This window comes from Leopardus geoffroyi, chromosome E1 (assembly GCF_018350155.1).
Source record: "Leopardus geoffroyi isolate Oge1 chromosome E1, O.geoffroyi_Oge1_pat1.0, whole genome shotgun sequence".
NCBI classification, from domain to species: Eukaryota; Metazoa; Chordata; class Mammalia; order Carnivora; family Felidae; genus Leopardus; species Leopardus geoffroyi.
Window position 1 is genome coordinate 40445265 of NC_059330.1, and position 27236 is coordinate 40472500.

Genomic DNA, 27236 nt, shown 5'->3' on the forward strand with positions numbered 1-27236 from the left:
CCTCGTCAGTTGAATTCTAAGTCCAGCTGGAAGGACCACAGGGCCGAGGAAGGTCCTCCGCCCCAACACCACCTTGTTGGATTCTGCCCCTCGTTCTGGCTCGTTGCCATTTCGGGGTTGCCTTCAGCGTGGCACCTGCTATTGTGATGGGTGGGTGTTGGTTTCCATTGGTACTGCTGACACCAGGGTAGATCTGTTGAGTGTGGTGAGTGCAGACACTGACATTCCCCCAGACCACCAGGGCCAGGTTTCCGGCCCCTTGGCCATGGCTGCTCACCCAGTAAAAGGAAGGGGCAGGCAGGGGAGACTAGTTCTGAGTCACAGCAGACAAGACTGGAGCTCTACCCCCTGCCTTCCATGCCTCCTTCCTTTCATGCCATCAGAACCCTGATTTCTACCGAGGGGCGACATGCGCAATAAACTACCCTCAGCTTCCCTTGCAGCGAGGGTCATGTGGCAGTTTCCTGCCAATGTCTCTGGGGGTAGATGTCCCTTCTGGAAAACAGAAAGGCAAAACTCCTCTGGGAAAAAAAAGACTTTTGCGTTTTCCCCTTCTTGCCTGGAAGCCCTGTCCTTTCATCCCATCTTCATGTGCATTATCCCCATTTTACAGGTGAGGAAATTGAGGCTCAGAGACATGAATTGATTTTTTTCAAGGTCACAAGGCTCCTACAGGAAAGTCCTACAGGAAAACTAGAAGCGTCAACTCACTTCGTTGAGATTAACTAACTTAACTTTCCCTTTTTGCCCAGGCTGCCAGGAAGCTCAGGGCCTAATATAAAGCTCAGTCATGGCTGGTATTAACCCTTAACACTGGTGCTTTACTGCCCTTTCCTTTCCCTTGTCCTCAATGTCTCTCATGAGATCTAAGAGGCCAATCCTTTCTGCTAAGCCGCCTCCTTCTCTTTTGGAAAGCTTGGGGTTGCCCAGCTTATTGTTCCCTGGCCTCTGCAGATCTCTCCACTCTGCTCTGGGCAGCAGTGATGTCAATGGACTACATGGTTGGGTTCCCTGGTTTCTGCCTCAGTCTGACCAACAGGGAGCCTTGGGAAGAAGGAACCTCCCTGTCGTCAGTAGCCTCGTCCAGAGTCCTGACCCCAAGAAGCACTTCCTGCCTTTTTGCCTGAGGCCACGATAATTAGCCCAGGGTGCTGCCCTCTCGCTTGCTGGTCCCTCTCCCTGCCCACACCTCTGTAAACTGTCCCTTTACCAAATTCTCAAGTTACCCAAGCTGAGTGGTTCTTGCCAGGGCCCTGTTGGGGGCTGTCTGCGTCCCCCCAAATTCATATGTTGAAGCCCTAGTCCCCCAGTGTGATATTTAGAGGCGGGCCCTTGGGGATGTAATTAGGTTTAGATGAAGTTTTGAGGGTGGGGCCCCGTGATGGGATTAGCCCCCTTCAAACAGGGAGAGAGATCTCTCTGTGAGTGTCATGCCCTGAGGAAAGACCACATGAGAACTCGTCCAGGGGGCAGCTGTCTTGTACAAGCCAAGCAGCCGGCTTTTCCCAGGCATGGAATCTGCTGGGACCTTCATCTTGGACTTCCAGCCCCCAACATATGGTATTTTGTTGTAGCCGCCCAAGCAGAATAAGACAGGCCCTTAACACAGAGCACAGAGGAAGTGCTTTGTCCCTAAAAGTCCTTGTGATGTCTGAAAACTGTCCTGTCCCCTCCCCTCAGGGGAGCTCGGCTCAGCATCTCAACGCCTCTTGCCTGCACCCCACACCTGCCTCGCAGTCGGGCTCGCTGTCCCTGCCCCCGGCACATCCGTCCTGGAGCCACAGGACCATTGTGATTAGCTGTCCCCGGGAAGGGGAATTCGGGGATGTGGGTGGGGAACCGTCACACAAGCCAACGGTAACGTGTGGTGGGTGAGATGATGGCGTGCACAGGGCATTACGGGGCAGAGAAGGGGCACCAGCTCAGCCCGGCTGGGAGCTGTGGGAGGTCATGGAGGAAGCAGCATTCCTGGAGTGAGGGCTGAGCTGGACCCCAGTGCGTGGGCAAGTGAAGGTATTCCGGGCAGAGGGAACAGCATGGACAAAGATTGGGAAGCAAGAACCAGCAGAGAGGATGCTAGTTGAGGGGACAGAAGGGAGGTGGGCAGGGGCCAGAGTGGACCCACCACAGATTTTCAAAAAGGGGCCCAGACTCGAAGCCATAGGCCACAGGAAGTGTTGCGCCCAGGAGAAATCCACCAAAGGCACATTAAGGCTGGACGGGACAGGGCCAGAGGTTGAGGCCAGCGAGGAGGGCGCCCCTTGGAGAAAAAAGTGAGGCCTGGCGTCCCTGAAGGGGGGGACGCACCTCCAGGCATCTCTTTACCCCTCCCACTCCCTAAGGTTCCAAGACGGAGCCCTGTGAGTGCGGACTGAATTAAATCTACTCCAGATACTCAAACGTGCCTTTCTCCTTGACTCCCCTCCCTGTGTCTTTCCCACACACAAGGTGGTCATGAGTGCACGTGGGACCCAGCCAAGGAGGCATCGGGCTGCTAGGGGAGCCCCCAATGTCCCATCCCGCCCCCACCCCGCACAGCTTCCATTGGATCTGTGTGTTAGTTTTATTTCCTTTGCTTTGGTCTATACAAAAAAAAAAAAAAAACAACCAATAACCAAAAACATAAAGCGATAATAATAAAACTCTCCGCTGGGACCTCCCCCAGCCCCCCACACCCACGTGCAGGAGGTGGTGGTGGGTTCGAAACAGGAAGGGGAAGAGAAAGCCCCTCACCGCACACCAGAGGGGTCAGCCAAGAGCACTTCTCAGGAGTCAGCTAGGGCGGTGGAGTGGGTGGGACGGGGCGGGATGGGGTGCCAGGGAGCTGTCCCCAGAGCTCCCGGGAAGGGGCCAGGTCCAGTTGAGGGCCCTGGAGAGAGGAGCAGGCAGTGTCCTGGAGTGGGGGACTCACTCTCCGCATCTCCATCCCATCTCCTTGTCGGTCCCTGAACTTTTCAAGACAAGCTTTGGATTCTGGGATTTGGGGCCTTGAACCTGGGTCCTGGACACCCCAGGGGCTCGGAACAGTCGGTCAGCTGGAGTTCGGTGAGAAAATCAGGCCCGGGGGAGGAACCAAAGCTCTGTGGGGCCCAGGCTGCTGGAGTCAAGCCGCCTGGGCTGGGGGGTGGGAGTGGGGGTCGGGGGGTGATTGCCAGGTGGGGGAAGAGAGCAGGTGATTGAGTCTAAAGCTTTAGTTCCGGGGCCACAGAGGTGGGGAGGGGGTGTTGGGCCCTGGACCCACGGCCCAGGACAGAAAAGCAGGAGCAGATCACCATCCCAAGAAAGACGCTACAGAGGACCTCTGGAGGCGTGGGGTTCGGCAAGAAGTCGCAGCCCCACTCCCCTGGGCTCAGGCACTTTTCTGTCTCGCCCCATCGCCTGCACGGAGAGCCTCTCAGATGAGGAACCGCACCTGGGGGGGTGAGGCAGACACAGAGAGGTCAGGGCAGGCCTCTGTCCCCTAGGAGCCCGTCCCCCCCGCCAGGTCACCCACCCACTACCCACAAAGGGGCAGGACTCCCCACCCCCTCAAGATAAGAGAGTAAGGTAGGCCACAGACAACTTCCTTGGCGGGTGCTCGACAGCAAGGGACCCGCACTCATCCCCCCCCCACAAAAGTGCCAAAGGTTCCAAGGAAACATGAGAGGGCCTCTTCCACGAGAAGCAGGTTCCAGCGGGGGGTGGGGGGGAAGCGTGTCTCCACAGCGTGCAGGCACGACAGAGGGCACCGTACTGGAAAGGAGCCAGCTAGGCCAGCATGTGGTCCGCCGCAGGGTAGGGGGGCCTCAGGCCGTCGCTGTAGGTGTCGATGGGATAGTCTCCGTCCATGTCCATGTGCATGTCCAGAGGGTCCAGGGGCACGTCACTCGAGTACATGGGGCGGTAGGTGGCATCCATGTCTGGGGGGGGAGGAGAAGGAAGGAGGACCTTCTCAACTCTGTAGACCACCCTGCTGGACAGCCCTCCATCCATCTGCCGTGGGCCTGACCCCGTCCTCAAACTCCCACATCAGGGGACCTCCACGGGGATATCTGTGGATTCTATATGGTGTCTGCCACCGGGGACACAATGCCCCCTTCGCTCACACCCACAGACACCCCACGCCCCGGGCTCTTGGGGGTCCCTGAGGAACTCTGCACACACTTACCATCTGCGTAGGGTTCATTGATGGGGATCATGCTCTGGGCCTAAGGAAAGAGACAGAGAAACATTGAGGGAAGGGAGAAGGGTGGGAAATGCAGGCTCTGGGCTGGGGGTGGGCGGCTGGAGGTGCTTCTAGAAAAGGGGGCCGGGGGAAAACAAAGACCCCTTGAAAGAACAGAGGATGGAATGCGGTTATTCAGTGCCTCCGAGGACCCCTCCCGTCAGGCACCTCCCGAGCGTGGAAGGTCCCACCATTCATGCTTGGGGGCACCCACAGAACTAGAGCAGCCCTGGGGACGGGAGTGGACCCGGGATCAGGGCAGCCGCTAGCCTATAGAGCACCTCCATGCAAGTTAGAAAAAGGCACCCTGCCTCAAATGCTTAGAATGTATAGTGTGGACAAAATGAAATTACCATTCTGGCAGGTCAAAATCAGAAAGACAGTTCAACCTATTACTTCCGTCTGCTAGAAATGGTCACGGATGATCCAATTATAAAATAAAAATCAGGGTGCCTGGGTGGCTCAGTCGGTTAAGTGTCTGACTCTTGATTTCGGCTCAGGTCAGGATCTCATGGCGATGAGATCGAGCCCTGCCTGGGGATCCACACTGAGCATGGATGGAACCTGCTTAAGATTTTCTCTCTCCCTCTCCCTCTGCCCCTCTCCCACTTTGTGCGCATATTCACATGCACTCCCTCTCTCTCAAAATAAAATAAAATAAAATAAAATTTTTAATTAAAAAAGTTAAAGAAATAATTACAAAATAAAAATCTATGAGGTAGACAGTATGACAGGAGCCCCCTTAAAAGTGCTGTCTTTGTGCAGTGTGCAACTTGCACAACCAGACGTCACAGTCCAACCCAGGATACTCACGGCCTCCCAGGCAGCTGGGTCATGCTTGAAGAGGGAGTTGGTGAGCTCCACAGACACACGCTTACGATAATCTGGGTTCTTGTCCTCAGAGATGCGGAACAGGACAGCGGCAGCATAGGTGGCTGTGCAGAGAGGAAAGGAAAGACCAGTTCAGGTGCCTGCCTTCACTCTGGCTGGAGGACTAACACTCAGCCCTCCTCTGTTACCCCCTCGCCCACAGCACAGCCCCTCACCTGTGCCCTCGTTGCGAGAGTGCAGTAGCTCCATGAGTGGGGACGAGGCCCCCTCGGCATCAATGGCATCAGCTGCCTCCTTGTCCTGGGCCAGCTCACACAGCACCCCGGCGGCTACACGCTGGATGTTCTCCACTGATGAGTACAGGAGCTGGGGAGAGGGCATGCAGGGTGGGGGAGGGGTGGAGGTGGATGAGGGGTAAGGCAGGCAGGGGGGGCAGCCTGCCTCCCAGCCCTGTCCATCTCTGCCTCCCTTTTCTGGATTTAACACAAGCTCATACTAGAAAGGGTAGAAAGTCTAAGAAAGGTATAAAGAAACAGAAAGAAAGCCAGCCATGATTCCCCACCCGCATACAGCCTCTCTTAATACACTGGCATATTTCCATCAGATTTTTATCATAGTCCTGTTTTTTTATCTATAATTTTTTAAGTTTATTTATCCATTTTGAGACAGAGAGAGAGAGCGTGTACACATGTGCACATGAGCAGGGGAGGGGCAGAGACAGAGAGAGAGAGAAAATCCCAAGCAGGTTCCGCGCTGTCAGCAAAGAGCCCCATATGGGGCTCAAACCCATGAACTGGGAAACGACGACCCAAGCCGAACCCGAGTCAAATGCTTAACTGACGGAGTCACCCAGGCACCTCATTATCTATAAAATTTGATCTATAAACATTTTTGATGTTTATTTATCTTAAAGAGAGAGAGAGAGCGGGGGAGGGGCAGAGAGAGAGAGGGAGACACAGAATCTGAAGCGGGCTCCAGGCTCTAAGCGGTCAGCACAGAGCCTGACGTGGGGCTCGAACTCCCAAGCCGTGAGATCATTATCTGAGCCGAAGTCGGAGGCTTAACCGACTGGACCACCAAGGCACCCCTAAGATTTTGTTTTTAAGTAATCTCTACACCCAACGTGGGGCTCAAACTCACAACCCGAAGATCAAGAGTCTCATGCCCCACCAACAGAACCAGCCAGGCACACCCCCCCATAGCATGTATTTTGATACTTTGATTCCTGTTGGTTTGGGTTTTTTTTTTTACCTAACATTGTAGCATAAGGCATTTTCCTACATTATTAAAAAATGTTTCCTAGAAATCTATGAGCTCATATTGATAAGAGAAAAAGAGTAATGCTAAAAAGCAAAACAAAAACAAAAAAAAAACCCCATTGGTCACAATAGGAGGTCACAACAGTGCCAATCCCTCACTCTGAACTCTAAAGGGAAAAAATTTCTCAGGGAGCCTGGGTGGCTCAGTCGATTAAGCATCCAACTTTGGCTCAGGTCAGGATCTCACACTTTGTGGCTTTGAGCCCCAGGTTGGGATCTGCGCTGACAGCTCAGATCTTGGAGCCTGCTTTGGATTCTGTGTCTCCCTCTCTCTCTGCCCCTCCCCCGCTCACACACGTGCTCTCTCTCTCTCTCTCTCTCAAAAATAAACATTTAAAAGTAAATTAAATAAATAAATAAATAAATAAATAAATAAATGGGAAAATTTCAAAAGCAAAAATTCATTAACATCGCTATATATGGCCATATGATATAATGGCCATTCTTTTTTAAACCATTCCCTTATCATTGGACATTCATTTTGTTTTCAATTCTTATAAGTAACATTGCGATTGTTGGCTATAGGTATACATTTCTGCCACATTTTAAATTAATAAATAATTATCTCATAAGACTTGTACTACTTAGTCAAAGGATATGAATATTTTCAGGCTCTCTATACAGATTGTAGAACTGCCTGCCGGAGAGGTGTTATCATCTTCTCTCCTCACCGGCAGGATATGGGACTGCCTATTTCATCACATCTTTGCCAGCACAGGGCACTCCCGTTTTTTTTTCCTTTGCCAGTTTGATAGTGAAAAATAGGATCTCACTGGGAATGTGAGCTTCTCTTCTTTAAACTCCTGGGGTTGGGCACTGTTTATGAGCCACCTGGGAACTGCTTCTGCCTCTGCCCATCTAACCCCCGGGGTCTAGTATTAATGAGCTCTTTTATATGAAGGATATTAGACTCTTGTCTATTGTGATACCTGGAAACATTTTCCCAGTTTGCTGTTGATTTTTTTATTTTTATTTTTTTATTTTATTTATTTTACTATTTATCTTATTCTTTTATTTTGAAAAAGAGTATGAGTGGGGGAGAGGGGCAGAGGGACAGAGAGAATCTTTTTTTTTTAAGTTTATTTATTTTGAGAGAGAGAGAGAGAGACTGTGTGTGTGTGTGTGTGTGTGTGCGCGCGCGCACGTGCATGAGTGGGGGAGATACAGTTGAGAGAGAGAGAGGGAGAGAATCCCAAGCAGGCTCTGTGTTGTCAGCACGGAGCCTGACACATAGCTTGAACTCACAAACGGTGAGATCGTGATCTGAGCCGAAACTGAGTCAGATGCTTAACTGACTGAGCCACCCAGGCACCCCTGGTGCCGACTTTTTAATGCTTTTTAGGCTGTTTCTGACATATAGATGATTTTAGTGGCTATGTGGTTGAATCTTAAGCTATTTTTTTTCACTTGTGATCTCTTCCCTTGGTTTTGAGTTTGGAAAGCCTTTCCTATGCAGGGATTTGCTAAGTGGTCACTCCTGGCGTGGCCACTTTCCTCCAAACACCTCTTGACGCCTGGCCCAGAGAGGCTGCCAAGCTCCCCCTTTCAGCAACGGGGATGCGCGGGGACTGGAGGGAGCTCTCCTGCCTCCCTGCCCCAGACTCACCTGCACAAACAGGGGGATGGTGTTCAGTCGGAAGATCTCCATGCGGTTCATGGGGTCCCGGGCGAGGATGTGCAGGGCTCCGGCACAGCCCTCCACAATCTCCTCCATCCTCACGCCGTCCTGCATAAGAGGAGGCGGTGGGACATTGCAACAGATGGCCCTTGGACGTGGCCGCACGCCCCCACCGTGACGATCTGACAAACCTCACTGGTCCTCAGAGTGTGCATCCACCACAACCTGCCTCCCCATTTACACACACGTGCACACGCATTCACAAAAAGGCCACTCTGACCCCTGGGGACTGACCGTGTATGGCTGCTGTGTGCCTGCAGCCACGTGGCGCTGGGCATCCTGGTGAGCCTTGACCAGCAACTGCACGAGGCGGGGAATGACCGCCGCCTCCTGCAGAGGGGCATGGTTGGCTGGACACAGGGCCAGATTCCTGATCAGGCCGATGGTTGCCTGACAAGCAAAAAGGACAACAATCAGGGACATTTCTTGGGCATCTGGAGAATCCCAATTTCCCAGCACCATCTCCTCCTTCCCTTGTCGTCTCCGCTTGCCAGACCACGAGACCACTCCCAGCCCACATCCCTTATTCCATAGGATCGGTGGGTCCTCCTGTCTAACAGCCCCTGCTAAAATGAAACCCCATTCCAGAACATGTTACCAGCCCCAGGCCCTGACTCTCACCCTTGCCCCTTCTCTCAGTACCCCTTCTCCCCTAGACACCGGAGTCTTACCCCTTTCCCAGTAATTCCCAAACCCTGCTTGGTTGACCCCCAAGCTTCTTGCTTTAGTGACACTAGTATTGTGATCAATCCTCAGTGAGGCCGCTCTGGGAAGAAGCCTCCTCCCCAGGGCCCCCGTCTCCCAGGGGCCACTCTGGCCTCCCAGGGTCCCTCGGGTTCTTACAAAGCAAGCTCTCATCTCATCTGACTCCCAAAACAAGCAGCCAAGAGAGCAGGGACAAAAATCACGAGAGCTGGGGACGTGAGTACAAGGTAGATGACCTGCCAAGGTCACTCTGCGACTTAGCTGCTAAGTCAGACCCTCCCCCCACCTCGGGCTCGCAGCAGGGACCAACCCGCGGGAGGGGCCACACACTATTTCTTTTTTTCTCACTATGGATTTTAAAAATTCAGTGTGTAACTACTTAGAGGCATTCTTATCTGTACTGTCAAAACTGTCTACAATTTCGCCAGTGGGAGTCCCTGCCAGCTGGCCCTCCTCTACCCAGGCCACAACCTACAGAGAAGGCTGCACCCCTTCATGCCCTTAATCCCTATGGCAGACACTAAGTGTCCCCGCGCCCCCCCCCCCCCCCCCCCCCCCCGCAGAACCCTTTCTGCTTTTTGTCTTTTTAGTATCCCTTCTGAGTTGTAGCGGGACACAAGGCCTTCAGGACACATGAGGCTTTGCCAGCTTCCTTGTACCTAGATGTGGCAACGTGATCAAGTTCCAAACTGTGAGCCGAAGCCACGCATCCCGTGGACCAGCAACATTGCCTGGGAACGCGTTAGAAATGCAGCGTCTGGCGGCCACCCCAGCCTATGGACTCAGGGCCCATTAGAGCGGCTTTGCCTGCACTGATTCGGCACCTCATCCCGACGGCAGAGAGCTCCTTCCCCTCGCCCGGCCCCCACGGCGGCCACAATAGGTACCTTGACCAGCGGCCACTGGTTGGGCTGGTTGAGCAGCTTGACGATGGCCGGGATGCCGTAGTTGAGGCGCACGGAGTTCTGGGCCATCTCGGCCTCCGGGTGACGGCTGGTGAGGTGGCGCAGGGCGCAGACCGCAGGCTCCGTGATGTCGTCCTTGTCGCCGGCACGCAGGATGGCGTGGATGAGAGCCTCCACGCCGCTGTTCTGGGTCACCAGCGTCTTGTTCTTGCTGTTGTTGCACGTCAGGTTGGACAGCGTGCCCGTGGCGCAGGTGAGGACATTGACGTCATCCACGCTCAGCTGGTTCACCAGTATCTTCAGCACGCTCTCCAGGCCCTCCTGCGGGTTGTGGGGGAGGCAGTGGAGAGTGAGGGGGGATCCCCCACTCCCAGAAGTCTTTTCCCAAATACGTCCGAGGGCAGCAAGATGAACTCACGGTCTGAAGCCCACCCAGCTGACAGCCACTGGGTCCTGCCTGCGTGCCCAGGAATCTTCATCCCTGTGATTCTGCCAACACCCCATGGGAAGGTGGTACTATCAGGGCGGTTGAGGGGCTTGCGCACAGACCCACCGCCGGCCGGCCAGCTCCAAAGCCAGGCCTGACTCCAAGTTCGTGCTCTTCCCTCCACCCCCCTCCTGCCCCTCTCTGCATCCTCAGAGCCAGGCAGGGCCAGGAGGAAGTTGTTGAGGAGGCCACATGCCTTGGTGGCCCAGCTGACCCATTTTTCCCGGCTTCTCATCTTTCTGGGCCTTTGCTGCTGCCCCCTCAGCGGTCCCCAGACCAAATCCACTTTCAGGAAACATTCTTGCCCCAGAAGCCGCACTTCTCCCAGCGGAGCCACATGGGCCTTGTGAACAGAAGGCCCCCAGGCTCTGGGATGACAGTTCTTGGTTCAAATCCCATCTCGGCCAATTTACTAGCTGTGAGCGAGGGCCATCATGTAACTCCCTGGGACTCTGTTTCTTCACCTAACCAACTGGGTCCCACATTCCACCTCCAGTTGTTGAGAGACATAAGCGAGCCAATGTTCACAAGTGCCTAGCAGAGTCCAGCAAGTGGCCAGAGCTGAATAAACAGCCTACGGATGGGGGTGGGGGCCTCTTAGGAACGGTAGTCAGGTTGGAAAGGGAGACCAGGAGTCTTGTCCTAAAACTGCATTTTTCTTTAAGTTGTGTTTTTAGCCAGCAGAGGCCCCAAGCTGTCTCTTGGTATATTACTGTTCTTCGCCACCGGGTCTAGGTCAAAACTATTCCCCTGGTACCATCTGGGAACGTGTGGCTTAGAAACATCAGTGCCTTCATCTATTCTCCTTCCTGAATCTTTTTTTTTTTTTTAATTTTTTTAAATGTTTATTCATTTTTGAGAGAAAGAGAGAGACAGAGACAGAATGTGAGCAGGGGAGGGGCAGAGAGAAAGGGAGACGCAGAATTCAGACAAGGCTCCAGGCTTTGAGCTGTCAGCACAGAGCCCAATGCAAGGCTCGAACTCACGAACCTCGAGATCATGATCTGAGCCGAAGTCAGACGCTTAACTGACTGAGCCACCAGGCACCTCTCTTTCCTGAATCTTTAACAGTGATTAGAACCTTAAGCTAAAGGGATGAGGGTCTGCAGGGTATTTCCAGCCTCAGCCACAACAGGGCAAGACTGCAAAGCCTCAGGCCTCCCACGGCTCCTGAGGTCAGAGTCCCAGACAGGAGCGTGCATGTGGCAAGAGGGGAGGACAAGGTGGCTGAAGAGGTGGACCCAGGCCCGAACGCCTCCCTCACCTGTTTGGTGGCCACGTCCGAGAGATTACGCAGGGTCCAGAGGCAGTTCTGTACGAGGCGAGGGCTGTTGCTTGTCAGGTGTTTGCCCAGGGCCTGCATCCCACCTGGGGCACGGAACAGGGGGCATGTCAGCCACAGGGAGCATGGCTGGCCAAGCCTGGCTGCTGGACAAGGCCTTCACCCCGCCCCTCCTGGCCACATGGGCCATACTCACCAGCCTCCACAATGGCGGGCTTATTGCTGGGACACACAGACAGCACCTTGAGCACGCGGCTGGTAGTCCAGAGCAGCTTCTCATAACTGTAGTTGCGCATGATCTGCACGAGGGCCTGGGGTCCTCCGTTGGCTAGGATGATGAGCTGGGGTGGCGGGGGAGACAGTGGAGAACAAGTGTGAGACAGACAGGAAATACGACAAGGAACAAGGAAAGGATTGGGGGTGACAGAGCTGTCATTACTGAGCTTCAGCCAAAACCCGAATAGCTTTTGTGACTGGCAAAGAAATCCAAAATTTTGAAAAAAGGATAATACACAATGCTGACAAGGATGAGGTGAAATGGTACTAACATACACCACCAACAATGACATTGTAAATAATACAATCCTTTCGGAAAACGATCTGGAAATCTGGGTAAAAGCTCAGAAACATTAAAAATCCTTCGCCCCACTGATGAAAAAATTTTCTATTCCCTGGGGAAAGCTGTGTGCCCAAAGATGTTCATTACAGCACTGTTTATAAGGGTGGAAAATTGAGAGCAATCTAAATGCCCTCAGAAAAAAGTCTCGGGCCTCCACTTAATGGGATGCCATTTGCCCCTACAGAGGGTGCTTTTGAGGATGATACAGCAACAACAAACAAAAAAGAAAACGTAGGAAACAGATGCAAAGTTGCACATTTGCCATGACTACAACCACGGACAAATATGCCCACAGGACAGCACTGCAGGAAGCACGCGGAGACAGCAGTGGCTGTGTGAGGACGGTGCCTTTTTTCCTCTCCTCTTCCTAATCCTCAAAATATTTCAGTTACATAATGAAACATGTACAGCTGCATGTACTCATGTATTTAACCTAAAAATGGTGAGGGGGCAGTGGCCGGAAGCTGCAGCGGGACACAAGGCGATGCGCGGGAAGGCTGCGGCTCTCGGCTGGGGGCGGGGCGCAGCCCACCTTGCTCTCCTGGTTGCCGTAGGCCAGGAGCTGCAGGCAGTCGGTGGTGATGGCCAGGAACTTGGGGTTGTTCTTGTTAAGCAGGGGCACCATCTTCTGCAGCCCGTCTGCCAGGCGCACCGCCATCTTGGCGCCCTCCTGGTAGAGCAGCAGGTTGTGCAGCGTGGTGATGGCGTAGAACAGGACCGACTCCACGGGGGAGCTGGGAGGGTGGGCAGGGGGTTAACAAGAGTTGGGTCCCTGGCACAAATGCAAGCTAACCTCCCCCAGGAAGCCCTCCCCTTACCAACACCCCTGTAGACATAGCCCTTTACTAAAATCTCATTGTCCCCTGAGCCCAGCCCCACTCTTATGCATGGAGCACGCAGCACCGTCCCTCTCCCCACTGGGAGACCACAACTCTTCCCGCTTCTGGGCTCCTAGCCCAGTGCTGAGTGCCTAGTAGGTCCCCTGGACATCTGTCTCTACTAACTAACTACCATATGGGAGGCCGTGTGCTAGAGAGGTCCTGCGAAGGGGGGGGCGGGGGGGGGGGTCAGAGTATCTCCAACCTCAAGGAACTCACAGCCCAGGGTGGAGATAAGGAAGAAGGCCAATCAATATTAACAGGATGGGAAAGATAAAGGTGGCAAGGGACTTTGCACATGCTGTTCCTTCTGCCTGGAATGGCCTTCCCTTCACCTACACAGGCCAAGCCCCACTCATCCGTCAACCCCCTGCTGCTAAAGTGCACAGTGTCTCGCGGCTCTGAGAAATCCTGGACAGACCTCTGCCCTAGCCTATACTGTATCCTAATAACTAATGTGCCAGTTACATGCCTGCCTCCCCTGCTGGGCTGTGAGTAGCTGAGCACCAGGACTGGGCATGGTTCTCTACCTGGCACATAGAAGGGCTTCAGTAAATGTATGAAAGGGAGAGGAAAGCCCCAGTATCCCACAGCAAGCAGGGGCAGTCACCTGAGCATGCGGACCAGGGCAGGGATCCCGCCTGACTTGAAGATGGCAAGGAGCCCCTCGCGGTGGTGGGAGAGGTTATGCAGGATGCTCGTGGTGCAGCGGGCCGTGTCCAGGTCACTGGTGTTCTGCATCGTACGCACCACGGCTGCCACCAGCTGGGGTGAGCCCATCAGCGCCCGCCGCGACGCCTCTTTCTTGGACAGCTGGTTCACGATCATGGCTGCCTTGGTCACTACCACCTGAGCGGTAGAAGGAAGGATGGGAAAAAGTGAGCAGACGGGCCGGGCTGGCTGACACTGGAGACGGAGGGGCCAGGTGACCCCTCCACAGAGCTCGGAGGGACCCGGGTCAGTCTTTCCCCGCTGATGGGGCCCCAGGTAGGGCCATCCCCTGCAGACACCTGACCTTTACCCCCCTCTCTGCCCTGCCCCCACCCTGGCCAGGCCCCTCACGGACCGGGTCCTCATCGTTGAGCAGTTTGGTGAGTTCGGGCAGGGCCCGGGTGGCCAGCTCGGCGTCGTCCTGGTAGTTGATGAGATGCACGATGGCTGACTTGAGCAGCTGGGACGGCTCGGCCAGCCGCTGCAGGTTGGTGGCCTGCCCCTCCACCTGGGTGGCCAGCAGCAGTGAGCTGTCTTCACCTGTCACGCCAGGACACATGGCCTCCCGCACCCGCTTGGCTCTGGCCGTCGTGGACATCTGGTACTCCAGGTCTCCTGGGGGCCAATGGGCGGGGACTGAGCTGCAGGAGGTGGGTTGGGTGGGGGGACACTGGGGAGCAGGGCAGGCCTTGCGGACAGCCCACCTGGGTTCTGTGGCCTCGCTCCCCCCCCGCCGCCGACCAAAGCCCCGGGACACCACTCGCAGTCCCGCCTCTAACAGAGGGGAGGTCACCATCGCCTCAGTTACATCAGCTGTAAAATGGGGTGCCACCTGTTCTGCCCGTCACAGGGAATTCTTATGGGAATTAAGTGAGATAATAGTTGTAAACTGCTCTGCAAAGAAAAGATGTAGTGCAAATGTCACTACAAAACCGTGAGTGAATATTACTATTCACAGGAATAATTAACATTTTTGGAGTATTTGCTATGTGCTTAGCTGTGAATTAAATGCTTTCCTTCTATTTTCTCAGTTAGTCCCACCATACCCCTACAAGATAAGTACTATTATTATCTCTACTTTACAGATGGGGAAACTGAGGCACAGAGCGCTTTTTGGGAGCCCAAGCTGGGGTGTGAACTCAGACAGCCTGACTCCAGAGCCCAAACCCCAACCCAAGGCCCCTCCCTTAACAATCAGGTCGGGGTAGCATGAGACAACCTAAGTCTCCTTTCAAGTCTGATATCTCATGACTCTAATTATATCCTCATCATCTCTAAAGGAGGCAACTCTCCCATTACACAGGCTAGCAAATAGAGGCCCAGAGGGCCAGCCAGTATCACACAGCAGATCAGAGGGAAAGTCGGGACTGTGGGTTTCAGAAAGCAGGAGGTGGGTTCTCAGCTCAGACTGCAGGTTCCAGCCATCCCTGGGTGGGTCCAGGAGTCCCACGGATAGGTGCCCACGCTCCCCAGGCAGCCCTACCCTGGCAAGTGTCCCAATGCCCTGGGGGGAGACAGGCGGAGGCTCCATCCCCCAGTTAGTGGGGGAAGGAGACACTGCTGGGCTTTCCCACCTGGGTGCTGTACTTGTAGCTGTCAACACGACGCCCGGGCCGGCCCTGCCAAGCCTGCTGTCCCGGAGGAGACCCCCAGGGGCAGGGGCTGAGCTCCACCCACACGGCCCACCCTACACCTTCCCCAGCTCCCACAGCTCATCCCGCTCAATGTTCGGAGCCCTGCGGACAGCTGCAGACAGCAGTCCTAGGGCTCAGATACTCCTCTCCCTGAGAGAGGCTTGTACCCTGGCTGGTGTGCATCCCCACTCCTAAGCCCCAGAGCTCAGAGCCAGAAGCCAGGTTGTCACCACCCCCCCCCCCTGGCCTCAGCCTATCTACAGGTCTCCTCCTAGCCCCACCAGGAGTCCTGTCTCTGCATCAAACTTGAGGCTCCTGGAACAAAAGGACCATCTTCCCCTATAGTGCAGGGGTCCCCTGAGGGCAAGGACCACACAGGTGGGCAGAGTCTATGCTTCCCCCTCTGTACTAGAAGTTCAAGAAATAGGAATCTGCCTCCCTCTCAGATGGGGGGCACCCTGAAGTAGCTGTGCCTCCTCCCTCAGAGGCGGGGCCCCCTAAAGTCTGTCTCCTTTGGCCCTGACTTCCCTCCAGTGTCCAGGCTGGTTTTCTGCTGAAATATTTCGATGTAATAGTTTCCATGAAATAGTTCCCAGGGATCCTGACCTTGGCTCTGGGGCACCTGAGTGTAGGTGGTGGTCTTCTTGAGCGTGTACTGGCGCCCGCAGGCCTCATCCTCCTCCATGATGCCCTTGCTACTGACCGAGGGCACACAGGTGTTGGCCCCCGAGTGGATGCCAGAGTCATAGGTGTATGTCTGTTGCCACTCAGTCACCTTGATGGGTTGTTCGATCAGGTTCATCACCTCCATGGTGGCTGCTGGGGACACAAAGGAGGGGCAGGAAATCAGCTGGCTCCAGTGAGGCATCCCATCATCTGGCCCAGCCCCCAGCTTCAGCCCATCCGCAGGCCCAGGGAGGGACCGCCCACAGTAGGATACCCAGGTGTGAGTCCTGGGCTTCGATCTCTGACCTCCAGCCCAGGGTGGAGTGAACCCCATGGGGAGTGGGGCAGTAAGAGCAGTTGCCACAACCCAGCCTTCAGCAGGCTCACCTTGCCGTCCCTGCCCAATGCTCCCAGAGCAGGAGGCACTCGGGGCCTCCGGCAGCTTCTGGGGTTCTGCGGACCCACCCCCACGCACTGGGGCTCCCTGGGAAAGTCTGTGGTGAGGCAGCTGCACTCTGAGCATTGGACAGGAAACTGGGTGGGGCAGGGAAGCAGTCAGACAGGTTTCTCTGGAGAGCCCCGGAGGCTGCTGGGAGAAGTCCAAGGCTCCCTTGGAGATTCTGGGATCTCAGGATCTTTCCTGAAGATGGGGCTGGATCACAAGTGATCCCAGAGGCCCGAGCCCTAAGACCCCTGTCTCTCCAGCATCCCAGTTCCTGCCAGACTTTTCCAGAATTCCGTGCCCCACTGACCGGTTCAAATAACAGCCACATACCAATTCACCTCTCCGCAGAGCCCAGCCCTCGTTTGCAAAATGGGGTAACAGCACCTCCCTCGCAGGTTGTTGTGAGGCCCAGATTGGTGAAGGACCCAGCCTGGTGCCTGGCACATAGTAGGTGCTCCGTGTTGGCGGCCACGGCCATGTATCAGGGCTTCCTCTACCTCAGGGATGTTTTCCCATTTCTAGTCTTCCTAGAACCCAGGCTAGAGATGAGGGGTGGGGCAGGCCTCAGGAGGGGTCACTGCTTTTCAGGCGCCCCTCCTGCTCTTTGCAGGGACTTGGGGACCCTTGAGGTTAATGAATCGCTGGCCCTACTCTGTTCCAGGGTGGTGAATTCCCACTTGGCCCACTTGCCTTCCCTGCCTTGGGAGCTGATTCGGGAGGAGAGGCGAGGCAAGGCGTGCTCTGGTTGAGGGCCGGCCTTGTGCCAAAGCTTTCACTGATGCCTCAGCCCCACAAGCGGGTTTTGAAGCATATGCTCTGCCCCCACCCCATTTACACACGGGGAAACTGAGGCTCCCCAGGTGAGGTGGCACAGTGGAGAAATGGCAGAGCTGGGACCAGGCACGGGCCTGAGTGACCCCCAAGTCTGTGGCCTTTGCACACACAGTGTGGCCTCAGACAGCAAGCAGACCACGGGCCAGTCCACCCATGACAGGGGACAGTACTCAGCACCTCAAACCCATGGTCCCGTCGTGATGGGGGACGGGGTGAGGCCAAGGGTGGTTCAGCTGGTTTAGCCTGACCCCATCCCAGGAACAAAGATCACCAGGGATACGTCTTCCCAGCGCTACCCTCGAGGAGGAGGCTGACTGAGCCTTCGGGCCTCCCTGCCTTTTATGGCGACAAGGGCTCCTTCCCTGCCTGTGAGCACACCTGGAGCAGGCAGAGGCAGGAGCCAGCCCAGCTCCCAGCCGCCTCCTCCTCTCCTCCCTTCACCCCGAGTGACTCAGAGTTTCGAGCTGACAAACAGAAGCAGGCCCAGAACACCAGACAGCAGGCTCCGTGCCACCAGATGCACCCAGCTGCTTCCCAGGCCTCGGCCAAGTGTGGCTATTTCAGGAGGAGCCCCCTCCCCCGCCCCCACCCTAACCACACACCGCCCAGCACTCCTGCCTTCCGGGGTGGGAGAGAGAAAGAAGAGAGAAGTTTGGAGGAGCAAGCTTGTCACTGAGCCGCCATGGGGAGGAGAAACCTCCAGGGAGGGGGCAGGGGACATCCGAGCTCTGCAGAAAGAAGGTGAAACTGTATCAGGATATGCAGTTGCGTTAACCCTGTAAGTGCCACCACGCGGGGGCAGAGGGCTGAGCGGACATCTGGGCACTGAACCTCCGTCGGATCTGCTCCGGACAAACTGGAAATCTCCAGTCCTGATCAGGAAGAATACCCCATCGGAGCCAGAAAGAGCCCCTCCCCAGCAGAGATCGCAGCCTACCCCTGCAGCTTCTGGGCCCAGGCAGGGGGTCGCGGGCCTCACCCTGAACCTCAGGAATCAAACACCCTTCCCTCGCCACCCCCATATCCACCGGGACCACCAAAGTCAAGGCTGGCCATAGGTGGGGCGTTTTGCCAGCAGGCCTGTCACCACCACTCCCAGCTCAGGCTTGGAGCCAAGAGAAGCTGAGGGCTGGGCAGCTGCCCAGGGCCAGAGAGGGGCCACACGGAGGTCAAAGGATCCATGGGGGAGGGGACACTCAGCTGCTTTTACTATCAAATGAGTCTCATGCTTGCCTCAAGGCTACCAGGCAGGCATTTTATTATTCCCAATTTCCAGCTGAGAAGACTAAGGCACCACACTGAGAAAATGGCAGTGTTCCGCTCAAATCCAGGCCTGCCTCACTGCACACCAGCCCACTCAACAGGGCAGCTCCCCTCGCTCCTAACAAGGGACCTGGGGAAAGAGAGACACCCTGCAGTCAAGGAGGGGCAGCCAGGCCCAGGTGTAGAAGAGAAGGCGGCCCAGCTGATCTGGGAGGAACGATGATCCCTAAGATTCTGGGCATAAGGAACCCCGCTTCCCACGACCAACGAGAAGGCCGAGAGGGTGGGCAAGGTGAGAGTCGGGACACAGTTCAGAGCGGATACACTCCAGAACTCTTCTGGAGGAAGGGATCCGGGGAAGAGAGAGCTACTCCGGCAACAGGAAGGTCTAGAAGTCAGATGGCGCAGGCAGGACAGTCAACCCGCCCCACCTTTCTCCTCACCGACTCCCAGGAGAGGCGGAGGAATTCTCCCACAAGAAGCAAAAATGCCGCTTTGGCAGTTCCCAGGGCGGAGGGGGCCACACCCAGCCTGGTGTCGCCCCTCTCCACCCTGGACCTGGAGTGAGACCCGCCACAATGCCCCTGGACAGAGCCAGGGTGGAAGTGGGTGAGACAGACATGGCCCTGCCCAGGCACTCAGGCCAGAGATGGGCAGCGCCAGACACAGGGCGGTTTTCTGAGTTGCATGGGGGGCCTTTGTTGAGCAGCACGATCTATTGTTGGCCACACAGGAGGCCGAGAAGCTGGCTCAGAGGTCACAGGGTGGGGTGGGGGACAGTACAAGGGGCAGGAAGAGAAGCCTGGGCCCTTGATGGGGAGTGCAAAGGAGCCTCCCTCCACTGGTCTACACCGGAATCTGCAAGCAAGCTTTGGACACACCCTGCCCTTCATTCCTGCTTCCTCCCCAGCATGGCCAACCCGGCAGGCCAGCAGTAGGCACTCTAAATCCAACACGGTCCCAGTCCCGGCAGAGTGTGGTCCCAGTCCCGGCAGAGTGTGGTCCAGTCCGGGCATTAAAAACAACTGCCAGCAGCATGATCTCACAGTTCGAGAGTTGGAGCTCCCTGTTGGGCTCTGTGCTAACAGCTCAGAGCCTGATTCCTGCCTCGGCAGGAAGCTGTGACTCCTTCTCTTTCTGCCCCTCCCCCACTCACGCTGTCTCCCAAAAAATAAATAAATGTTAAAAAGTAAAAATACAAATAAAAATAAAAATAAATAACTGCCACCGGGGTGCCTGGCTGGCTTTCAGTGGAGCATGCGACTCTTGATCTCAGGGTTGAGGGTTCGAGCCCCACTTAGGGTGTACAGATTGCTTACAAATAAAATCTTTTAGGGGTGCTGGGGGGGCTCAGTTAGTTGAGCATCTGACTCTGGCTCAGGTCATGATCTCACAGTTCGTGACTTCAGGCCCTGCATCGGGCTCTGTGCTGACAGTGCAGAGCCCTCTTTGGATCCTCGGTCCCCCTTTCTCTCTGCCCCTCCCCTGCTTGCACTCTCTCTCTCAAAAATAATCATTAAAAAAAAAAACAACAACAAAAAAGAAAGAAACCTCTTTTAAAAAATCTTTAAAGAAAATTTGAAAACAAAAAACTGCCACCAGAGCTACCTCAGGCCCCTGCCACCACCAGCACCGCCATCGGGGTTGGGCTGGGCTGGGCTGGGCTGCAGGATGCCAAGTGTCACTAAAAGACCTGGGAACGAGGATAGGAATGGGCCGCCCAAGAAGCGTGCCGGAAGCAGGCTTAGACACACTGCACGAGGGAGCCAGAAGTGCAGGCAGAGCCCTCCAGAAGCTCTCTGGGCCAGTGGCCAGCATCCTATGCAAACTCTGATCACGGGCTCAGACAGTGACAGAGGAAGGGGGCTATGGGTAGGGCAGGAGAGCATGTGAGTCAGGGAAGGGGATCCATCCATCTGGCTGTGTGCCCACGGGCAAGTCGCCCGATTTCCTTAAGCCTCATATTCCTCATCTGCAAAGTAGAGATGATCAAGCCGCCCCTTTCTTCAGACCGTATGTGGATCGTGGATCTAACACAGCCGTGACCACGGAAGCCCACTGTTGGCGGTCAAGACCCAGGGAAGCCTTCTTCTATTAGCAAAGCAAAGAAATGGCAGAGGAGGAGGCCAGCAGAGTCGGGCCTGCTTTTTGGGACCTGGGAGCCAGGACCCAGGGAGATCTGCCTCCCAACCTTAAGCCAGAGCCCCGGGGTGGGGTAGGGGGGCTGGGTAGGAGGAGTTCTATCCGGTCTGGGAGAGGAGGCCAGGTGGAGACACTGCTCTGCCCTCTCCCCTCTCCCCAGTCACATGTGCTGCTTCCTGCAGCCAGGGGCGGTGAAGCCAGTGAGGCCTGGACATTCCCCACATAGCAGCCCCAGGAGAGGCTGGGCTGAGCAGGGTCACAGCCCCCACCCTTCCCCACTGTCTCTGACTCCAGCAGAGATTTGACCAGCCATCCCAAGCAGACAGAAGCAGACCCCAGAAAAGGCCAGGGACAGACATGACTGCTTCCCTTGTGAGCCCTGTCTACCTCATCGGGCTGGGACTTCTCAATTAGGCCTCTCCCCTCAGACTAGGGGCTCCAGGAGGAAACACCCCACCAGACTAGAGGTTCCTTAACAGAGACTGCGGTCTCTCCTTTCAGAATGGTCATCCCAAGCTGGCAGAGACCGAAATGGGTGCCACCTGTGGCCAGGGCACTGGGGACAGGACAAGACAGAGGAGACCATCCTCCCGGATGCTTCCAGAGGATAACCCTCACTTCCAGTCTGGAGGACAGCCCAAGCTGCTGCCCAGGACTGGCTGGGGGTGGGGGAGGCTCAGGTCAGACCGTCCCGGCCCAGCCGCTGTTTGTTTTCTTCCTTCTGGGCTCCTTCCCAAAGCAAACAAACCAGGGTGGGGAAATGAAGGGAACTTGGAGGAGAGGGAAATGCAGGGCCAGGTGGCTTGGCCCTGGGAACCTCCGGGCTCCCCCCCTGGAGAGGGCTCCAGCTGGGGCTCCGGTCTCTGCTGGTGACCCTCTGGGGACAAAAACCTCAACCAGCGGATGACCCCAAACCGGGGCTCCTGGGAATGGAAAAATACTTCACCCAGCCTCAGAAAATAGCCAAGGGTGGACCTGCGCCAGGGACCGTACGGCACACAAGTGCCCCCAGGGGGGACTCGGGCAGCCCTGACCCCAGCTGGTATCCTCTCCTTAGGGGGTGGGTCCCCAGGGTTTCATTCTGTGAGGATCTGCCCCCAGCCCCCCCCCCGCCCCCCCGCCCTTCTCCAGGAAGTACAGGAAAAAAACCCACTATTAGCTCCCTGTTCTGCATTTGCTGGAGAAAACTAGGATTCGGAAGAAGGTTTGGTTAAAACTTTGTTATTGTAGTCCGAGCATGAGATCATCAAGATCGAGGCTAAGAAAGGAGAGGATGCTAAGAAAAAGAGAAAGGAAAGAAGTGTTAGCGGCGGGATCATGGGTGGTTTTCTTTTTCTTCTTTTGTAAACTTTTCTAAACTTTCCAACTGTTTGTTGTTCACAATGATCAGGTATTACTTTTTCAATCAAGAGGGAGGAGGATTCACATGGACCAAATTCCTCCTCACCCCCAAATAAGAAGCAGGCTGATTGCCCAGTGTCATCCCAACTCTCCCTGTCCCTGGCCAGGCCTGCCACTCAGTCCAGTGTCCCCACAGTGGGGAAGGGACGCAGACCTGTTAAACCCATACTCTGCGGGTCACAGAAAGCTGAGCTTCCTGCCCTGAGGTCCCCCAAAGGCTGAGGTGCCGGGAGGCTGAGCAAAGAGCTTTCTCTTCAGGCCTGGCCAAGGAAGTTGCTAGAAATTGGGGCAGTCCATGCCCCCAGACCTCCACCAGATTCAACCGTGTCCCAAGAGAGAGGCCTCAAAATGTCACTTGCAGGGACACAAACCCGGGTGACCTGGCCCAGCCACACTTCTCTTTCTCTTCACAGGAGTCACAGGGCCGGCCGGTTCATGGATACCTGTCCCTCTCACTGCCAGGACTCTCTTCTCCCCAAAGACACAAGACTAGGAGTTTCCCCAGGGACCCCTGCAGACCTCAGACTGGCACCAGAGGTACTGACTCCTGCCTGCCCTCTCTCCTGGGCAGGACGGCCCCCCTCCAGCTCCCATAGACAGAGCCCTGCTTCATCCTCCTCAGAGAAGAGTCTATTCTGATCTTTCATTGCTCTCTCTCACTCAGCAATGCAAGATCTCATCTCTAACAGACAGGAAGTCCTTCCTCTTGTCTAGCCTCCACTCCATCCCTAAGAGCATCAGTCCCAATTGCTCGTGTCCCCAGGGGTGATGGAAAACTGCAAGCCTGGCACCCCCTTTATAGCATCAGCCGGGACTGAGATCATTCTCTTTCCTTCTCGGTCACATCAAGTACCCTCAGCCTTCCATTCTCCAGGATCAATAATCGCCATGTCTTGGGTCCCCTCTGGACCTCAAGGGATCCAGAAGCCCAGTGCTGATGACATTGGAGCCCAGGCTGCACCCACACAGACGGAGGCCCCATTTCCCAGGCCCACCCTGGTGTCAGGTGCCCAGTGGGCAGAGGTGCCAGGAACCAGGTAGCTCTGAGAGGACCGTGACACCAGTGCCTCCCTCAGGGACCAAGGCTCTGGTTGACCCCACTCCCATCATCAGAAAGGCCTGCCTGGCCCCTCAGTCACCTGGCCCCAGAGCAGCCTGGCAGCACGGACTGGTACAATCCTGCAGGACGTGGCCCAGTCCTAAATCTGACTCTCATTTCTGTCTACTCTCCAGGGACCAGCCCCCCCCCCCTTATCTTGGCACAGGCCCAGCCCCCAGCAAAGCAGGAAGCCCCACTTCCTCTACAGGGACAAACCCAGGACAGCCCAGGGTCTGGCCCAGCACAAGCCCAGAGGCAGCAGCAATTTTGACCCCTGCCTCCTCTCTCCCCCACCAGCCTCTTCCAGACATGGCCACTGCCCCTGGCCTTGGGGAGATAGCCCCCTCCCCCAGGAACTAAAACCCAAGCCAGGGAGGTTTCAGAGGGCTGGAGGCTAGGACATGAGTCACCCCCTCCTGACCAACCTGCCCCCACCTTCACCACCCACACATACCTTCCTGGGTCATTCAGAATTCTCCTCTCCCCAAACTCCCAAGCAGAGGCTCTCAAAGAGAGATCACAGATTCATCCCAGGGCTGTAGTGGGGCGATACAGCAGGATGAGATCTGGGCTTGGAACCAGAGGATCCAAAGGCTAGTCTTGGCCCTGCCTAGGTCTCGCTATGCAACCTTGAGCAAGTTACTTAACTTCCTTGAGTTTCAATTTCCTCATCTGCTGAATAGGATAATGATACCTGCCTCTAGGGATAGTCATGAAGTGAGAACAGTTGATGAAAGTGCTTGGTATCTGTAAAGTCCTCCCTTACTTTTTTAGCCACCATTTATCAAGTACTTATTGGGTTGATTATTCCCATTTTGCAGAGATCACCGAGGCTCAGAGAGATGAAGTGACTTGACCAACACCACACAGGTTAATGAGTGACAGAGCTGGGATTCAAACCCAGCTCAGTCCACGCCCAAATCACTGCGCTCAGAACCGCCCTACTGTGACATCTTCCCAACTGTCCATGGACAATCACTCTGTCTCATTCTCAGGTGGATCCTCTCCGCAACCCCTCATCAGTACCTGCCCCGGGAGGGAATCCTTCCTACACACAGCCCTGAAGCCCAAACAGAGGTTCCAGAGGGCTGGAGATGGGGGCGGGGCTGGGGCTGGGTAGAGAAGGCTCCTGTCACCCAAGCTAGGGCTTGATCTAGCAAGAAATGACTAATTGGGGGGGCACCTGGGTGGCTCAGGGGGTTAAGCCTTGGACTTCGTCTCAGGTCATGATCTCACAGTTGGTGAGTTCAAGCCCCAACGTCGGGCTCTGTGCTGACAGCTCAGAGCCTGGAGCCTGCTTTGGATTCTGTCTCCCTCTCTCTCTCTGCTCCTTTCTCGCTCATCCTTTCTCTCTCTCTCTCTCTCTCTCTCAAAAATAAATAAACATTAAAAAAAAAAAATGACTAATTGGGTCCTACCTTTTCCCCCCTCTACCTCCCATCCAGTGAATCACCAGTTTCCACCAGGTACCCCTAGAGATACCTCCTCAGTATTACCTTTTCATCACAGCCACAAACCAGATTAGCTAAACTAATCATTTAACCGATGTAATTATAATGCCTGCCTCTCCTCCACTTTGGCCCACAGAAGAGGGAAAACAGGTTATTTTTGCCCAAATTCCATCTCCTTGTGGTTCCCCAGAGGTATACTACCCACTAGAGCAAAAGAATGGGTTCCCTCCTCCGCCTCCCCCTAACCCAGGGCATTCTATGGGGGCTGGTCTGACCCCTTCCCACTGCCCCAACTACAACCACCAGAGAGGTGGTAGGTCTTCCCAAAGGAGTTAGGCGAAGCAGCCCTGATTCCCCTTCACCCCAGGACCAAGGGAGAGCCTGGCTTTTTGTATTTTCCCTCTGTTCCCCAGGAGGCTGGCATCCAAATCCCTACAAAAAGACCACACTTTAGATTTTTAAAAACCAGTGCTGAAAGCCTGGTGATCTCCAGCTCTGCCCAGGGAAGGGGTTCTCAGGAAACCAGGATGAGGGCCCGTGCTCATGTTGCTCTCCTGAAACCTCCCCCTGCCCCCATACCTTCCTCCTGTCCCACTTTCCCCACGCAGCTCTCTCAGGAAGGAATAGTTGGGGAACGGACTGCAAAAGCCTCCAGAAGGAATGCACCTTCAAAATCCAGAAATCAAATGGAAACCAAGCCCCAAGCTCCACACTCTTCCGCCTCAAAACCCAGCCAGCTATATAACGTGGGGGGATGGGGTAGAGGAAAAAAAAGGCTAGAACAATCGCTCCCCCCACCCTCGTCAATTTGGCCCTGCCCTGCCCCACCCCCATTCCTGGGGAGGGGGGCAAAGCTGGGGAGAAAGCCACTGGCGCCGGGCTCAAGCGAGGGGGTGTGGTGGTCCCCGGAGACAGGAAGAGAAGGAAGAAGCTGCTTCCCCTTTGCCCCCCTCCCCCCACTGCCCCCTCGGGCCCCAGGGGCCCAGCAAACAGGATGGATGTGGGGGCAGGGAAGACAGGGTCAGAGCGCAGACACCAGCCCCGGTTCAGCTTGGCCAGCTGGGAGAGGAGGCCTTGCCCCAAGACGGACCCCCTAAGCCTGGGGAAAGCCCTGGAACAAGGAGGCAGGAAACCCCGCAGTGAAAGCTGCCGTGAATACTTCCTTCTGGAAAGTTTGTTTGGGGTGATTTGTTTCGACAATAAGAGGTTAGAGAAGAAGAGTAGTCCCGTTCCCCTATCGACACTCTGGAAGCAGCAGCTACTGGAAACTGGGCCAGTGAATTTTCCAGCCGTGCACGACCCCTCCGCCCAGACCCCAGTCCGAGCCACGGGTGCCAGACACCAGCTGGGCGCGGAGCCGGGCCCCGCGCCAGTCCCGCTGTCATCGCATCCCACCTCCGCCGGCGCAGCCCTAGCACGGCACCCACCGGGGCGGAGGGAGTCGCCGCAGGTACAGTACCGACGAGGCCCGGGAGCTGGAGGGCAGGGCCTCTGGACTCCGTGTGCTCACCTGCTCCGCAGGTGGGGCCCGCGTCGCTCGGAAAATGTGCGCTCGGCCCCCACAGTTGGGCAAGCCGGGCGCAGACAATAGGGCCCCACCCAGGCCTGGGGGAGTAGAGAGGGAGGGAAAGCGAGGATGACGCGTGAGGTGGGGTGAGAGTGGCCCCAAAGACACCAGCGGCAGCAAGTTTCCCGAACTGTGCATTCCTGACTACAGAGTGAGCCCTGGGACGCAGACGAGCAGGGCAAAGTCTCCCTCGCCAGAGTCGGGGCGAGAGTCGGGGACGCGGCGTCGGGCGAGCTCCACGGGCCCCAGGTCAGGCGCGACCCCACAGCCACCTGCGCTCATCCCTCCCCGCCCTTCTCAGATCTCCAGCTCACGCAGCCCCCAGGGCAATCGGCCCGAACCTCGCGCCCCCTAAGTGGCCGCGCCCAAGGGTCCCAGCGCGCCCCCTGCCGCCGGTGCAGGGTGGCGCTCCCCGGCTCGCGCCCTCACCTGCCCCGTGACGGCGGGGATCGGCCTCTCGGCCGCTTGCCGCCCTTCCCTCGCCCTAGCGATCCCTGCCCCGATCGTCCGCACCTGCGTGTGGAGCCTGGCCGGGCTGGGTAAGGGTCGGGCCGGGCTGGGAGCCGGCGCGGGCAGCGAACTGAGCTCGGCGCGCTCGGGCGGCGGCTGCTCCGGACTCTGGCCAAGGCAGCAACTCAGTAACCGAACAAAAGGCGAAGGGACCTGACAGCCAAGCCACGCCTCTCGCCCCCTCGAAGCTCCGCCCCTAAGGAAAACGCCCACCCGCTGATGAGGGTTCACTGGCTGCCTCCCCTGACTGTCCCATCGAGGGGCGGAGCCTCACGCCCAGTTCTCTTCCACCGCCGCCTCTGTTTATCCGCTGGCCATTGGCCCCAGGGACTGCTAGTCGGCTCTGGGGACGGCCTCCAACTTGAGGTTCCATCCTCACTCCGCACCTATTGGCAGACAGAACGTTACTTCCTCCTGATTGGACAAGGAATTGTCAGTAAGACTAAGGAAAGAACAAATGGGGAGGATGGGGTGTGTCTTGCCCCACCCTAGCTCTGAGCAGGTGAGACTCATTACTCTCCCCTTCCCCCTACCTGTCCAACAGGTGAGTCAGGAGGCGCCATGGGAAAGGACAGACGCCTTCACAGGGCAGCCAACTCAGCGTC

At 56.1% G+C, this 27236-nt stretch overlaps 1 protein-coding gene across 4 annotated transcripts; it reads right to left on the minus strand.

Moving 5' to 3' along the window:
• Positions 1-2549: 2549 nt before the first annotated feature.
• On the minus strand, positions 2550-26808 carry LOC123603708 (junction plakoglobin). Of its 4 annotated transcripts, none has more exons than XM_045488859.1 (15): positions 26635-26808; positions 15860-16072; positions 13975-14234; positions 13519-13757; positions 12563-12764; positions 11608-11752; positions 11394-11497; positions 9625-9963; positions 8267-8422; positions 7961-8080; positions 5251-5401; positions 5018-5139; positions 4148-4187; positions 3734-3899; positions 2550-3412 (listed from the first exon to the last, which is right to left on the minus strand). In XM_045488859.1, exons 2-14 carry the CDS (start codon positions 16062-16064, stop codon positions 3748-3750), a joined length of 2235 nt encoding a protein of 744 aa, XP_045344815.1. In that variant the 5' UTR covers positions 16065-16072; positions 26635-26808; the 3' UTR covers positions 2550-3412; positions 3734-3747. The 4 variants fall into 4 exon arrangements, with proteins under 4 accessions (XP_045344815.1, XP_045344816.1, XP_045344818.1 ...); XM_045488860.1 differs by having other exon boundaries at positions 15860-16069; positions 26635-26779; XM_045488862.1 differs by having other exon boundaries at positions 26551-26779.
• Positions 26809-27236: the final 428 nt, after the last annotated feature.

What these genes read in the sequence shown, in the direction of transcription:
- LOC123603708 (XM_045488859.1), bottom strand. Translation starts at nt 16,064, where the DNA reads ATGGAGGTGATGAACCTGATCGAACAACCCATCAAGGTGACTGAGTGG. An exon ending in CGGACGTGGCCACCAAACAG is followed by an intron (nt 9,964 to 11,393) that starts GTGAGGGAGGCG and finishes CACAACCCGCAG; the next exon opens with GAGGGCCTGGAGAGCGTGCT. An exon ending in CCATCCCCCTGTTTGTGCAG is followed by an intron (nt 5,402 to 7,960) that starts GTGAGTCTGGGG and finishes CCCTCTCCCCAG; the next exon opens with CTCCTGTACTCATCAGTGGA.